The sequence below is a fragment of the Danio rerio genome, chromosome 4, assembly GCF_052040795.2.
Source record: "Danio rerio strain M-AB ecotype USA chromosome 4, GRCz13ab, whole genome shotgun sequence".
In the NCBI taxonomy this organism is placed as follows: Eukaryota; Metazoa; Chordata; class Actinopteri; order Cypriniformes; family Danionidae; genus Danio; species Danio rerio.
Genome location: NC_141024.2, coordinates 59069048 through 59084065, shown reverse-complemented (window position 1 = coordinate 59084065; position 15018 = coordinate 59069048). Strand labels below are relative to the sequence as shown.

Below are 15018 nucleotides of genomic sequence, written 5' to 3'. Positions count from 1 at the left end.
GGAGTCGCCAATGGAAATAAAACAGACACACACAAAAAATGTGCGTACGCCTGCCAGAAAGCTGCCATGAAGCTGCGCACATTCCCACGTTCAGTTCATTGTTAGTGAATCCAAACGTGAGCGATTCTGAGCGTGAAACCTGGCGTACGCAAAGTTTTTGTGCGTACGCAGCGTTGATACATGAGGCCCCAGATCTGTACGGTTTCTCTCCAGTGTGTGTTTTCAGATGTGTTAAGTGATTAAACCTCTTGTCACATTGTGAACACTTATACGGTCTCTCCAGTGTGAATCGCCTGGTGCAGTTTAAATTTTGAAGCTGTAATAAAAGTCTTTACACACTCAAGCACACATACTCTTTCACACCAGTGTGGATCTTCATGTGGTCATTAAGTTTTGCTGATTCGTTGAAACTCTTCTGCTGATTCGTTGAAACTCTTCCCACACTGAGTGCATGTCAATTGTTTCTCTCCAGTGTGGGTCTTCATACATTTATTAAGGTCTGAGGAGTTGCTGAAACTTTCCACACCGAAGCTGCGGTCACATTAGAGCATTGAGCATGAAAAATTCTGTTGTACGGCACTGCAAAAAGGGGCGGGATTAAATAAGATTTTTAGACATTAAAAAGGAGAGCGGTTGGTCCATATTTTACATTTCTGTCCAGAGAAGTCATGTTTTGATATTCGATTGGTCTCACACTGTCAAGTGATGTGATTTCGCAGGTCAGAGTTCACCAAGCTTGAACTTTCCAATGCAGTGAACTGCAAAACTTGATGCACAAACTTGCATTTCAGGTCTGGCGCATTCGCGTGCGTATGAATGGAAATCTATGGGGGGAAAAGTCTAGTGTGACTGTGGCTTAAGTGCAAGTGAATGGTTTCTCTACAGTACGGTTCATCATGTGGTAGGGGATCAACCTACATTTTAGGATCGACCAGGGTTTATTAGCTCATTTCAATGTACCGGATCTTAAAGATTTGTATCATTGATTTGACTCAATTGAGTCAGACTGAATCAGATTAAAAGATTCACACTTTATCTACCATTTGTCTTGCAAATTGAAGTCATTGTATCTTACCAATCTTGTTAATATTATTTACGTGGCCAACGGTAATAACAACACAGTACTGAGTTAACTTTTAGCAAGGTAACAAGATCTACAGCTCGAGGCAATGACTTAGAAGCACATAAACAAGAACACAATTCTTACAAAATGAGAACAAAGATTTATTGAGCTACACTACGATACATGAAACTAACTACGTAATAAGCAAACAACAAACAAACTCGCACACACAGAGGCAGTTCAGAGGATGTAAAGAGTTAACAACCATCCCAAATTCATTCTAAAACTTGTAACACCACCTTGTAACACAAAGCATGTAACGTTTGTTCGTTACAAACTTCTAACAAGATCTTAGAATCACACCTGAGAAACCACAAAAGCAGAGATATGGCTTATCTTTAACTGCTTACGATCAATCTGCTCCAGATCAGCAAGAGACAACGTCTGTTTGTTACTTGCACCTTTGCTGAAGATGAATCTCCCTCACCAGTTGGCCTTGGGTAAACACAGTGCTCCTGATTGGCTGGTGGCTTCTGTGACATCCTTGGAATTCCCTCGCTCGTGGGTGGGTAGTTCTGGGTTACTGAGGTGACGGACTGCTGAAAGTCGGTTTGCGGAAGTTCGTGCGGTTTCAAAGCAAAGTTTCTTTGTTGCAGGGTGTTTTTAAGTGACCTGGTCTGATCCATCCCTATGGCACTGCCTGCCAATGAGCAGTTGCCATGAAGGGCGGGGCCACACTGCGTGCCCACGTAGAAAGGGTCAATCATTAACAGACTGCATGTAAATTTTACATGGTAAAACTCTTGCAAGATTAAAATTATCTTACATCAAATGTTACAAGATGAATACTGTTTGTACTACTAGTTTTTCATTTAAACCAACAGATTGCAAATGTCACTAGCTTTCATTCAAGACCAGATATCATACATTTCAGACACACGCAGATCAATGTAATCTGCTTTAAGGGTTAAAACATTCTAACATTTTAAGAGATTGTCTTTCATTTGTATGCATTAATGTTTCTAGAGATCTCTTTGTCTCTATGAAATTGTACATATGACAGGATGTGCCCAAAGCACATGACCATGTAGAGGAGTCATTTAAAAGTCTCGTGAGGCAGTTCCTGCTGAAAATCCTGTAAAGCCCCTTTGTTTAGTTTAAATCATTTACTAATTTTGCTGAAGGGTACCTGGAACATCTGCGGCCAAAGTATTGGTGCTTTGTTATCGTGATGGTTTAAGCCCTTAAGCCAGTTTAATGACAGAGACAATTTGCAGATGCCCAGGATTTCAGATTCAACTCGTGTTGACCACTGCAATATGCCTATGAGTTCCTTCAACGTGTTTATTAAGGGATGATGATTTGCTGAAACTCTCACCACACTGAGTGCATGTGTATGGTTTCTCTCCAGTGTGGATCCTCATGTGTTGATTACGGTGTGATGAGCAGTTAAAACTTTTCCCACAAATGGTGCATGTGAATAGTTTCTCTCCAGTGTGGATCCTCATGTGTTGATTAAGGTTTGTTGAGCAATTAAAACTCTTCCCACACTGAGTGCATGCATATGGTTTCTCTCCAGTGTGGATCCTCATGTGTTGAATAAGGTGTGATGAGCAGTTAAAACTTTTCCCACAATGAGTGCATGTGAATGGTTTCTCTCCAGTGTGGATCATCATGTGTAGATTAAGGTGTGATGATTGGTTAAAACTCTTCCCACACTGAGCGCATGTGAATGGTTTCTCTCCAGTGTGGATCCTCATGTGTAGATTAAGGTGTGATGATTGGTTGAAACTCTTCGCACACTGAGTGCATGTGAATGGTTTCTCTCCAGTGTGGATCCTCATGTGGTGATTAAGGTTTGATGATATGTTGAAACTCTTCCCACATTGAGTGCATGTGAATGGTTTCTCTCCAGTGTGGATCATCATGTGAATCTTAAGTTTGCTTTTGCTTGTGTGCAGGTGAATCGATTCTTGTCTTTCCTTTTTAAAACACCATCAGTCTGTAAATGAGTTTTTTCCTCAATTTTGACATGATGTTCCTCTTCTTTATTCTCCTCATTCTCTTCAATTAGGTCTGAAATAAATAAAACATTAGTTTTCATTAAGTCTTAAAAACTCTCATCAAAAGCTGAAAAGTGAAAAGACACTGGAAACATTGGCTACACACACTGTAATTTTGATGCACATTAAATGTAAAATAAATCAAATCATATTTTGTTTGGTCCATTAACGTGTACACATTTAAGCAGATTCAATTCATCTTTATTTATCTAGTGCTTTTACAATGTAAATTGTGTCAAAGCCACTGAACATAGAAGTTATAGTAAATTTAAACAGTGTCAGTCCAGTTTTCAGAGTTTTTGGTCATATTGATAAAACACAGATTTCTACGATTTGTAAAGCAGACAGGAAATACTTGTTCATTGTATGCCTGACTGGTAAATGTATCAGAAAAAAAGTTCTGTGGTAACAGCTGAATATTTGCCTCAGATATGAGACATACCTGTACAGCATCTGCATAAAGGCTGGAATGTGCACCTTTCCCTTGTGTGCTGTTGGGTCATTTTCATCCATTCTGGGGTGATTTTGAGGCTTAATTTGGCCAAAACGTTCTCAGTGTTTCAGCAAATGGTCTGATATTTGGGGACATCTTATTTTGACATTCTGGAAAAATGCTCCATTGGCCTTAATCATAATTTTTTTTGAGTGCAAATAAAATACAATAGATAACAACAACAACATGGAAATCACTCAAATAAGCATATAAATGAGAGTAATAAATTCATTAAGACACAATGAGTTCCCCATCACTGGGAAAATGCTTAAAAAAATTAAAAAACTCAATACACTCTGGGCAAATTTACTCCCTTTTCGTTATATTCATGGCTGTTTTTTCTCCATTGACCTCTATTATAAGAACTTTCTTTTTTATTGCAAAGCCATGACAGCACATATTCATGAATTTATGATTGTTGGTGTTTTCTGTGACGACAGTCAACATTGTTTAATTGGTCTCCACTCATGAGACGGCAAAAAGGAAATGGGTGAGAGAATAAAGGAAGAGGTGGAGGAGAGTTAAAGAAGGCAGTGGTGGTGTGTAGAAGAAAGAGAAGTGGACTGAATTGTTGCAGTGCGGGGAAACGAGTAGAGAAATCGAGTCGAGATGAGCAGTGTAAACTTATCGACTGGCTGTGAGAAACAAAAAGCGGAAGTATGTATTGAAGCAACAGAGCAAAGACCGCTGTCTTGTTACTGAAGTGCTCGTGATGTCTGTGAATGACTAAATCATTAAAGACTTCAGTGCAGTGTGTCCTGAACAAAATCAACTTACCGATTTATCTTTCTCGCTGGCATGGAGTCAGCTGCCAACTCACCGGCTGGGTTCACCAACACCCTCAACCTTCACATCCACATTCGCCATTCCCCACTCATGTCCCTTGACCCCTCCGCTCCGTGGGTAAGAAGCAAAAGTTTTTGTTTTCTTTGCCCAAATTCTCATTTTGTTTCTCTTGTTTTGTTTTCTCCCTGTACTATTGTTATCATTATTTTCCAGGTTTTCAAATCTGACAAATCTGCTAGCCTGAAATCATTTGCATTTTTTTCTTTCAACTGAGTTATAAGTGCTGAGGGTTCTGCGTTTCATTGTTATATTGTTTGTTTTGTTGTTGATACTGCTGTTTGTGCATGAAAAGTACAAAGTGTTTTTATTATCATTTTTTAATAATACAAACTTTATTTAGACAATTACAGCAATTATCTGAGTTTTTTCTGGTTCTCATTGTTTGTTATTTTATTTATTTTTTTATATTTGTAACTGGTGGTGAGAGCTAGCGTGGTATATTTTGTTTGAAATGTATTTTGACAGATATTCTGTCTGGCGCCCAAGATTAACTACTTAAAAACAAGTGACAAACATATTTTTGTAATATTTGTTTATTTTATTTTTGGGGGGGAATCACCATTCCCACATCACCATTACATTTCCCTGTTGGGAAGAGATTTGTGATTTTTAAAATTGATTATCAGTTTCAGTGCAAAAAAGTTTCTGCCTTTTATATGGAGTATAGTGTGTGTGTGTGTGTGTGTGTGTGTGTGTGTGTGTGTGTGTGTGTGTGAGAAAGAGAGAGAAGCTGGATTTATTGACCTTATTCTAAAATGCGGAAGTGCGCCTGTTTTCGCGATTGTTTTAGAACTTCCGATTCAGTCGCCTATGGGAGAAATGACTAGGAATAATAAACGGCAGAAAATGGTCAAACTACTTGCTCTACAAGCAAATGTTTGCATGACTATACAGCCCAAGTAGAATATTATATATTAAGAAAATATCAGTTTTCAACATCAAAAAGCGAAAATAGCAGTTTTTAATGTCTAAAAATGAATGTAAGTGAAAGACCGGAAGTCTCGTGCCAAAAAGATTCAAATGGCTGCGCTCGCTTGTTGGCAAAGAATAAGGTGAATACTCTAGCCTGGCACCGCATCAAGCACCACCGCTGACTGCACGCTCCTCCCCACGAAATGGACGAGGCTTTACTTGCCACGTTCGCCATTGTGATATTCTTTAAAATGACAGGGGGCAGTCAAAAGAAACCCACTGTAAAGTCAGACGGATAAACAGAGAAGTAGAAAGTTTCCGAAACTACGTCATTTCATTAATATCGTTCAATGTTTTAAACTAAATAGATTTTTTGTTTTTATAAATTATTTTAATGATATAAGGATTTTTATGACCATTCAAGATTTTTTTTAATCAAACTTTGGTGCATCACTTGCTTTTGTTCATATCTCGGACAGTTCTAGCCATTATAATTTCTTAAAATATTAATGACAGCAGAACATGGGCTGCCCTACAAATACATATTTTAATTATGGCAAGAATAAAAGCAAATAAAGAAAAAGTACACTTACTAAAAAATACATGTTCCTTAAGATTTAGCCCGCTCCACAATTCAAACATTACTGTATGGCTAGTTTCACTCCTCTGCTTATGCTAAAAAGGCAATAATGGTCCAACGTTTCTGACCATTTTCACCAATAAAGCATAGAAGAACAGGGCATCAGTACATTGTAAACTGATAGGTTCAAATATTCCCTGTGTGTTTTGTTTTTGTGAAGTTTCAGTGCACTTTACTGATGCATTTCTTAAAACAGTTTGCATAGAGAGAACAGAGGGAATTCTAGACATCTAATTGTTGCTGTTCTGAGATTGTATGTAGAGCGCTCTACAAACTTGTTAAGTGTTGAAACTGGCCTCTGCTGCAGAAACAGCAAACTATCTACAGTAAAATTTCTTTTAATTGAATCTCTGAATCCTGCTCTTCTTCATCTGATAGACTGGTCATTTTTGGGTTAAAACTGTTGGTCCCCCTACAAAGTGTATTTATGCTCTCACACTATAATCTGCTGTTTTACTCCACTGAACTCCATATAAAAGACAGAAACTTATTTGAACAGGCCCATCTAAAGGGTTAATGTTGCCAGCTGATGATCAACAGTAAAAATGACACATTTGACCTCTTCCCAACAGAGAAAACAGCAACAATCTAGAATGCATGATTATTTGGTGTCATGGCTCAACGGTTAAATGTGGTTATAATAGAAGTCAATGGGTCAAAAACAGCCAAGAACATAATGAAAGGGTATATAGATTGCGAGATTAATCGTATTATCATCACGATAACGATATTTTTGGCCCACGATCATGAAAATGGGAGACTAATAATTCATAAAAGAATGACAAAATAAATGAGAACAAGTAACAAATGAAACTCATTCCTGTCTTTCAATGAGTGCTTATGTGCATTTAGGAGAACTAGGCAGCACACTCAGGACTGCAAGATGGATTAATTTAGTATTCTTATTATTAAAATATATCTGAATGAGGATTAAATGACTGAGTAAGGCTTTGAGAATGAAAACCAACCTGTTTGTTCCTGCAGATCTTCAGTTTGACTGTGAATGTTTCTTCAATCTTCACATCTTCACTCTCCTCTTTAATAAACGCCATCTTTATAACAGTGTGGAGATCAGTCGCTTCAGCAGAATTTTTCTCTGTGTTAGGACACTTTATCCTGCTTAAAATGAACAAAACAATAAAAATGTTCCGTTTAAAATAAATAAAACAATGAACAGAAATAAAGTAACTTCTATTCAACACTTGCTTCAACAGTCTCTTTGTATGAAAGAAATTAACAAAAAGAAATCGGGTAAGTCAGAGCAAGAAACAAAAGCCACAAATAACCTGATTAAAACTAGTACTCCATTTCTTATAGTGATGTATACTTAGAATGGAATGACATTATACTATTTAATAAAGTAAACCTTCATTAAAACACTTATTACACACTGTTACATCTCTGTAACTTTATTTAAGTATGTTCTTAATTGTTGTTTGTTTTATTTACTTAATTGTCTGCTTACAGCAACGTGTAGCATTTTTTTTTGCCCAAGACAAATTTCCTCTCGGGGACAAAAGGTTTATCCTATCTTTATTCAAACAATAGACCTCATTACTGTGAGTGAAATAGTACTACGTTGTATAAAGGGTTAAAATAATATTGTCAACAGCAGGTACATAATTTAGCACTGAATAAAAAAACTAACTTTAATCAATCGCTTTATATAAGTGTAAACGCTTTAAAACAAACATTTCTCCAGTTGAATCGCAGCGCGGGAGCGGCGCAGGCTTATGACGTCACAATCCACGCCAAAATAAAAGCCTTTTTAACCTTTTTTTTTTTTTTGGCACTTAAGTTACTTTTAGTCATGACTTGATATTTATAGTTTTTCTCTGCGTTTTGACTTTTTATCCTGTTAAAAATTAACAAAACAATAAAAATGTCCTGTTTAAAATAAATAAAACTTTAAACAGAAACAAAATAACTTCCTCTTCCAACAGTTTATTTATATAAGAGTAATTAACAAAAATAAATCCAGTAAGTCCGAGCAAGAAACAATAGCCACAACTGAGCTGATTAAAATTAGTACTGCATTTTTTATATATAGTGATGTATACTTAGATTGAAGTGAAATTATTTTATTTAAAAAAAACCCTTCATTAAGACTCTTAATACACTAACGTTGTTCCATAGTCCTCTTTACTTTGAGTAAAATAGTATTACGTTGTATAAAGGGTTAAAATAATATTGTCAACAGCAGGAACATCATTTAGTATTGGATGAAAAACCTGAAACTTTAATCAAACGCTTTATATCTGTGTAAAAGCTTTTAAACAAACCTTTCTCCAGTTGATTCCCTTTAATTTTGTCATAAGAAAAAATTTCTAAAATCACATACAAATACAAATAATACTATTAGACAGAAAGGGAAAAAATATTAATATAATTAAAGTATTAATAATAATAATAAAATTACTAAATGAAACAAAAAAAAAAATAAACAAATTAATGAAATTACAATGACACTTAAACAAATCACCATAAGGAAAGGAACTAAAATCGAGAATCTTCTTTAAATACATCTGCATAATATTTCAGGAATCATTCAGGAATTTTTTTTTTTATTGTTAATAAGATGAAGTGATGTTAGGAGAGTGTTAAATTCTATTCTAAAATGAGCAAATGATGAGTAATTATTTGTGAATTTCTGTTTGTGAATGAAAAATTTGCCATATAAGATTTAAAAAAAAATGTATGATGTGTTCCAGGGATTTAGCTTTTGGGTTATTATAATAAAAATAATGTCTTTTAGATTAAAGCAATTCACAGCATTGGCAAAAGTAGATATATGAAAATTTAGGAGTGACCAAAATTGCTTACATATTGGACAATCAAAAAACATATGTACAAGTGTCTCCTCTGCTTGTTTGCAGAATGAACAGGAGCTGTCGATGTCAAAAAATTTGGAAATACTAGAATTTTACAGGGTAGATTTTCTGTACAATTTTAAAGTGTATTTCTTTTGCCTTGTTGGAAATGCAATATTTCCCAGGTAAAAGCCAGGTTCTAGTCTATATCCTCAACCAAAGACCTCCAGTAATACTTTTCTCTAAAATAAATTTTCCTTTTAAATGAAAAATTTGACACACAAAGCTATTGTTTCATTTCTTATCTAACAGACTAACACCTTTTAAAAGCAAAGGAGAATGAATATTCACTGTGCTCCTCGAGTTAAATCTACATTAACACAATTTTGTTTAACTTCTATAATATATATATAATATATAATCCAACTAGACTAAGCAAAAAATCCCAGCATTCTAAAATGTATAACAAATAATCTGATGGGTGTTTTGAGCTGAAACTTTACAGACACATTCAACGAAGTACTATTTTACTCACAGTAATGATGACTATTTACCAACGTGTGTGTAATAAGTGTCTTACTGAAGCTTTAATTTATTAAACAGTATAATGTTATTCCATTCTAAGTTTACATCAATTTATATAAGAAATGAAGTGCTAGTTTTAATCAGCTAATTTGTGGCTATAGTTTCTTGCTCAGACTTATCTGATTTCGTTTTGTTAATTACTCTCATAAGAAGATGAGAAGTTATTTTCTTTCTGTTTATTGTTTTATTCATTTTACATTTTTATTGCTTTGTTAATTTTTAACAGGATAAAGTGTCCAAACGCAGAGAAAAACTATATATAAGTCATGACTAGTTAGAAGAACTAAAACGTGTAGTAGTAATGAATACTTTTTACATGAAGGACACCTATTTTACCTCCTTTTCTGTAAAGTTTTAGCTCCAAACACTCATTAGATTATTTGTCATACCTTTTAGAATGTTGAGATTTTTGCTTTAAACAATTAGTCTTAGTGGATTAAAAAAAGTTTTTTTAACTGTCTTAAAATGTTTAGAGTAAAGGTTTTGATCAACTCCAAATACTGAATATATGTGCGTCTGTGAGAAAGTGGAAACGAGGGAGAAATGTATCAATAAGTCAAGACTGCAACTGTAAGTGGCAAAAAAAGGTTTAAAAATACTTTTATTTTGGCGTGACGTGTGACGTCATAAGCCTGCGCCGTTCCAGCGCTCTGATTCAACAGGAGAAAGGTTTGTTTTAAAGTGTTTACACTTATATAAAGCGATTAATTAAAGTTTCAGTTTTTTTCATTCAGTGTTAAATTATGTACCTGCTGTTGACAATATTATTTTACCCTTTATACAACATAGCCCTCATTACTGTGAGTGAATTAGTACAATTGTTTGAATAAAGATAGGATAAACTTTTTGTCCTCAAGAGGAAATTTGTCATATGCAAAAAAAGTGCTATGCATTGTAAGCAGACAATAAGCTAAATAAAACAAACAAAAACAATTAAGAACATGCATAAAGAATAAAGTAAAAAAAAGTTACAGAGATGTGTGTAATAAGTTCTTTATTGAAAATGTAATTTATTAAATAGTATATTGTCAGTCCATTCTAAGTTTATGGCTATATAAGAAATGGAGTAACGTTACTAGTTTTAATCAGGTCATTTGTTTGTTGCTATTGTTTCTTGCTCAAACTTACCTGATTTCTTATTGTTAATCACTCTCATATAAAGAAACTGTTGAAGTAAGTGTTAAGAAGTTATTTTGTTTCTGTTCATAGTTTTATTTATTTTAAACAGGATAGTGTCCAAACACAGAGAAAAACTCCTGCTCAAGTGACTGATCTCCACACTGTTATAAAGATGGCGTTTATTAAAGAGGAGAGTGAAGATGTGAAGATTGAAGAAACATTCACAGTCAAACAGGAAGATCCACAGGAACAAACAGGTTGGTTTTCATTCTCAAAGACCAACTCAGTCATTTAATCCTCATTCAGATATATTTTAATAATAAGAATGTTAAATTAAATCCTTCTTGCAGCTTTGAATGTGCTACCTAGTTCACCTAAATGCACATAAGCACTTATGAACTATGTTTCTATCCAAAAATGGGAATGAACTTTATGCACAAAACTGGATTTTAGCATAAAAGATATGCGAAAAAAGCTGCGTTTGCATTCAAATCAAATCACTTTTCTTGTCACATCATCAGCAGCATGTGTGCTATGATGAGTGAAAAGCTTAGGTGCTGGCTCCAGACAGTACAAAATACAGACAGTTTAAATACAACAACAGTGCAAAATACAGACCATGCAAAATACAACGACAAAGAGTCAAGCGAACAAAATCATCACTTCCTGATTAACTGGTGCCAAAAATCAACAGTAAAAATGGAATTTGCTGCAAAAAGAGAAGCAGGATCAATAGCCACGTTTCCACTATCGCGTCTAAAGCGAGCGAGACAGGGCGAGCCAAGGCCAGTCGCGTTTCCACTGTCACTTCCAGGGCCTAATCGAGCCAAAGCGGGGTTTTCTCGGGGCCAGCGGCCGGCCTTTTTCGGCCCGCCGAATACCTTGGGCCAAAGTGGGCCAGCTGGGGCTTCGGGGCGGAGTGAAAGGAGAGGCAGACACTAGTTTTCCGATCGCACACGAGTACATGCACCAAACAAATAACCAAATAAAAAAATAAGGGATAGAAAGCATCGAACCTTGTAAGCCTAGTTCACACTAGAGGATTTTAAGCCTGATTTGAGCCCGATTTGGAAATTACAGAGCTCGCCAACAGATCGGGCTGTGATCGGGAAGAAATCTGCGGGTGCTCGGCACTCTTTATGTGTGAACTACTGAACAACGCATCAACGAGGCTCGCTGACGCGTCGCCGACACCTCGCAGATGGAAATCCAACATTCAGCATGCTAAATATTCCAGAGCAGTCGGCCGACTCAACCCCACGCGTGGTCAGATGTAGTGACGAGCTGCAGCCAATGAGAGAGCATATCAGCATGAGCCGCGTGCCTGTGTGTTCAGGAGCTCAGCAGAAACATCTGTGATTGGTCAGAATGGGCATCAGTGCACTCGCTTCATTCTGCGTTAGCACAGACATGAGAGTAGGCTATATTAACAGTGGAACTAGAATTCTGTAACTATTAGAATTACTACACTGCTCATTCTGACGGTTCTCATATAAAACGCCATATTGTCACAACATATTTACATTCAAAGCTATTATTGAGATATTAAAATTAAGCTTTGAATGTCTGGCATCATATTTACTGACACCATTACCCTAAACATATAACCGTTTTTTGGTAATACAGCCTATAAATATGTAGTTAAGATACTAAAACACTTAAAGGTCTTGGCTTTCATTTTCACTTTCAAACAGGAGCTATTTCACTGCACATAATATGCTGTTTTTAAAGATATCTAAAGTAAATTGATGTTTTTGCCATCAGAAAGTTTTGTTTATGTTAGCAGGAAGTTGCTTGGCAAGAAAATGCACACATATTTAAAGTCACAGTAAAAAGTATCAGACATGCATGCTGTCATTTTGACCAATATGGTATTTTAAGGCAGAAATGCTCAGTTCTTTACTGTTTTGTAATTAAAAAAAAAAAAAAAAACAATGTCAGAAAGAAATACACTGATAGTTAAAAAACGGCAGGATGTTATAAATTTGTTAGTTTTATTTTAAATAGTTATAAAATTACAAAAATTAAAAACTCTGTGTTTATCTATCCACTGGAACCTGCAGATGAGTGATTAATCCGCTGATAAATCAGCTGATTTGACGATGTTTTTAAATGCTTTCTCCAAAGCTTGAAACGCTGTCAGTGATGTCATCAGCACACAAGCAGCCAATAGTGTTCAGCTTTTTCTGACGACTCCTCCCTCGAAATTTCATTGGCTGTGGTTTGGTAGCTTGAATGAGCTGATGGGGAATGAGATGTTGTCAGATCATGTAGTGTGTGACCCCCCCCCTCTTGTGGATCATTCACGTAGTGTCATGTAGTGTGAACACCACAGAGATTAAAAGACACAAAGTCTAGTCATGTAGTGTGAACGGCACAGCGATCTGCTGATGTTTAAAATCCTGTAGTGTGAACTAGGCTTTAGGCTGGAGTATTTTTTGCGTATGATCGCCCTTATGTTTTCTTTTTTAAATGTAACGCTGTTGCATAAAATGATAAAGTTTTCATTCATAAGTGACTTTGCTGCATCCTCCTTGATGTTTCAATAACGCATAATAATCTTTACACCATATTAAAGACATTGCGATTGGCCCGGCCCTGCCCGATAAAAGCCCTGGCTTGCACATGCCCGACAGTAGAAATCCGGCTAATCTTTTCTTTATCTAATAAATAACTTGCGCCTCAGAGGGTAATCCTGAAACGCAGTGAACGCGTAGTGGCGTTTAAAGGTGTCAGATGCGAGGCTAAGATGCTCTTAATTCTGGAGGTCTTGAATAATATAATAACACTAATACTTAAACTGTAAGGCGTATAAGAATGACCAAAACAAGAGTTCAGGGGCCTCATGTATTAACTTTGCGTACGCCAGGTTTCACGCTCACAATCGCTCACGTTTGGATTTACTAACGATGAACTGAACGTGGGAATGTGAGCAGCTCCACGGCAGCTTTCTGGCTGGCGTACGCACATTTTTTGTTCTTGTCTGTTTTATTTCCATTGGCGACTTCTAGAGGCAGTTGTGTTAAATTCCTCTCTACAAAGTGTCTGAGTTCATTAGACGCTGGATTCGAACCGAGTTCATGCTCGAACGTGTCTAAACATGTTGACTACACCTTACGAGCTGCGCCAATGAAACTGTTAAGGGTGCTGCAGCATTTTACACCTATAAATCACACTATTTATCTTTTAACTCCACAGTGCGATGTTCAGACCCAACTATGTTAACCGCATCAGCTAAACTCTCCCCACTCTATTTTTTTCTTTTGTTGTTAATTCCGGAGAATGAACTTGCAAATAACACCAAAGCAGCACCTCCAATTCACATTCTGTTCAAAGTTTCTCTTTTTGCTTGCTTTTGCCTTTGCTTTTTCGTTGGGTTTTGTCAAAGTAGAGTCATTAGCATATTCATACGGGGGAGGAGGCAGGGGAGGGGTTTTGTGCTCGTGCATGTTGCGCTCAGTTTCACGTTCATTCTTATGTACAAAAGAATATGCGTGGGATTCAGCGTACGCAGTGTTTCATTTACACATTTACAGCTTTGTGCGTACGCAATGTTTTAGTATGATTACCACGCAAGTCTTCGTACATGAGGCCCCAGATGTTTTATAATGTACTGAGCCGGCTGGTTTGTCCATTCATACACATTTTTATCATCACATGATCTCTTATAACAAAATCACATGACCTTTTTAATGCACATACTGGAGTTTGTATCGTGTTTTCCATCGTGATTTTTCATCTTTTCTTATAGAATAAAACGTTTATCCTACTCAGTTATGCGCATACGTTGTTTTTTTTTTTTGCGTGATGGTGTTTCCATAAACAGTTTTTTTAAGTGCATAAAAATAGGTGGATGGAAACATGACTATTGAAAGACAGGAATGAGTTTCTCTCTTGTTACTTGTTCTTGTGTCTTTTGTCATTATTTTATATATTATTAGTCTCCCATTTTCTCTACCTTCTTAAGGTTATTGCTTTTCTTGTTCTCCTACTGTTTGTAAAGCGTCCTTGAGCACTGGCCCTATATAAAATAAATAAAAACAACTAATTAAAAAAAAAAAACTTAAACTGAGCTAAAGATATTTGACCTATAGTATTCTCATAGAAGATATCTGCTATTACAGTGATAGTGTTGGCTTAGTACTTTCCATTTGCATATGTCACATTGATCCAAATTAACTTTTTTCATCAACATCTTAATGGGTTTAAACTTGTTTCTAGTAGATGTTACTAGTTCTCACAGATAGTATCTGAGTTAGAATTACATCATTATTATAATAACTAATTACCAGGGCTATTGTGTTTAACCAGGGTTTCTGCTGGGTCTTAAAATGTCTTAAATTCCAAAATCTAAATTTTCGGCCTTAAAAAGTCTTACATTTAATTAAATATTGTGTTTTAGGTCTTTAATCTTTTTAAACAAGTCTTCATTGTCCTTTGTTCATGTTTTGCTACCCAATCTGGCCAAAACCCATACAATCACCAAC

At 36.0% G+C, this 15018-nt stretch overlaps 2 protein-coding genes and 1 long non-coding RNA gene across 13 annotated transcripts in view; 2 read left to right on the top strand and 1 right to left on the bottom strand.

The window, feature by feature from the left end:
* The window catches only part of LOC110439541 (NACHT, LRR and PYD domains-containing protein 3-like), a 601035-nt gene that overhangs the window by 527838 nt on the left and 58179 nt on the right, over positions 1-15018 (top strand). The window lies entirely within an intron of this gene.
* Positions 1-15018, top strand: part of LOC137487265 (uncharacterized) — a 176507-nt gene that overhangs the window by 153727 nt on the left and 7762 nt on the right. For 2 of the 5 annotated variants that reach the window (XR_015483367.1, XM_087248920.1), the window contains exons 1-2: positions 10029-10081; positions 10641-10788. Coding sequence is in view for 3 of the 5 variants with exons in the window: in XM_087248920.1 (XP_087105046.1) it covers positions 10704-10788 (85 nt within the window). In the remaining 2 variants the exon portion in view is untranslated. Of the gene's footprint in view, positions 1-10028; positions 10213-10640; positions 10789-15018 lie in introns of those variants that run through there. The other 3 variants (XR_015942577.1, XM_088650387.1, XM_088650388.1) reach the window with 2 other exon arrangements.
* Positions 1201-7760, bottom strand: LOC137491155 (uncharacterized). Of its 7 annotated transcripts, none has more exons than XR_015942938.1 (3): positions 7467-7760; positions 6986-7136; positions 1201-3139 (listed from the first exon to the last, which is right to left on the bottom strand). It is a non-coding gene; the product is annotated as an uncharacterized LOC137491155 (long non-coding RNA). The 7 variants fall into 7 exon arrangements; XR_015942936.1 differs by having other exon boundaries at positions 7483-7760; XR_015942937.1 differs by having other exon boundaries at positions 6986-7133; positions 7483-7760.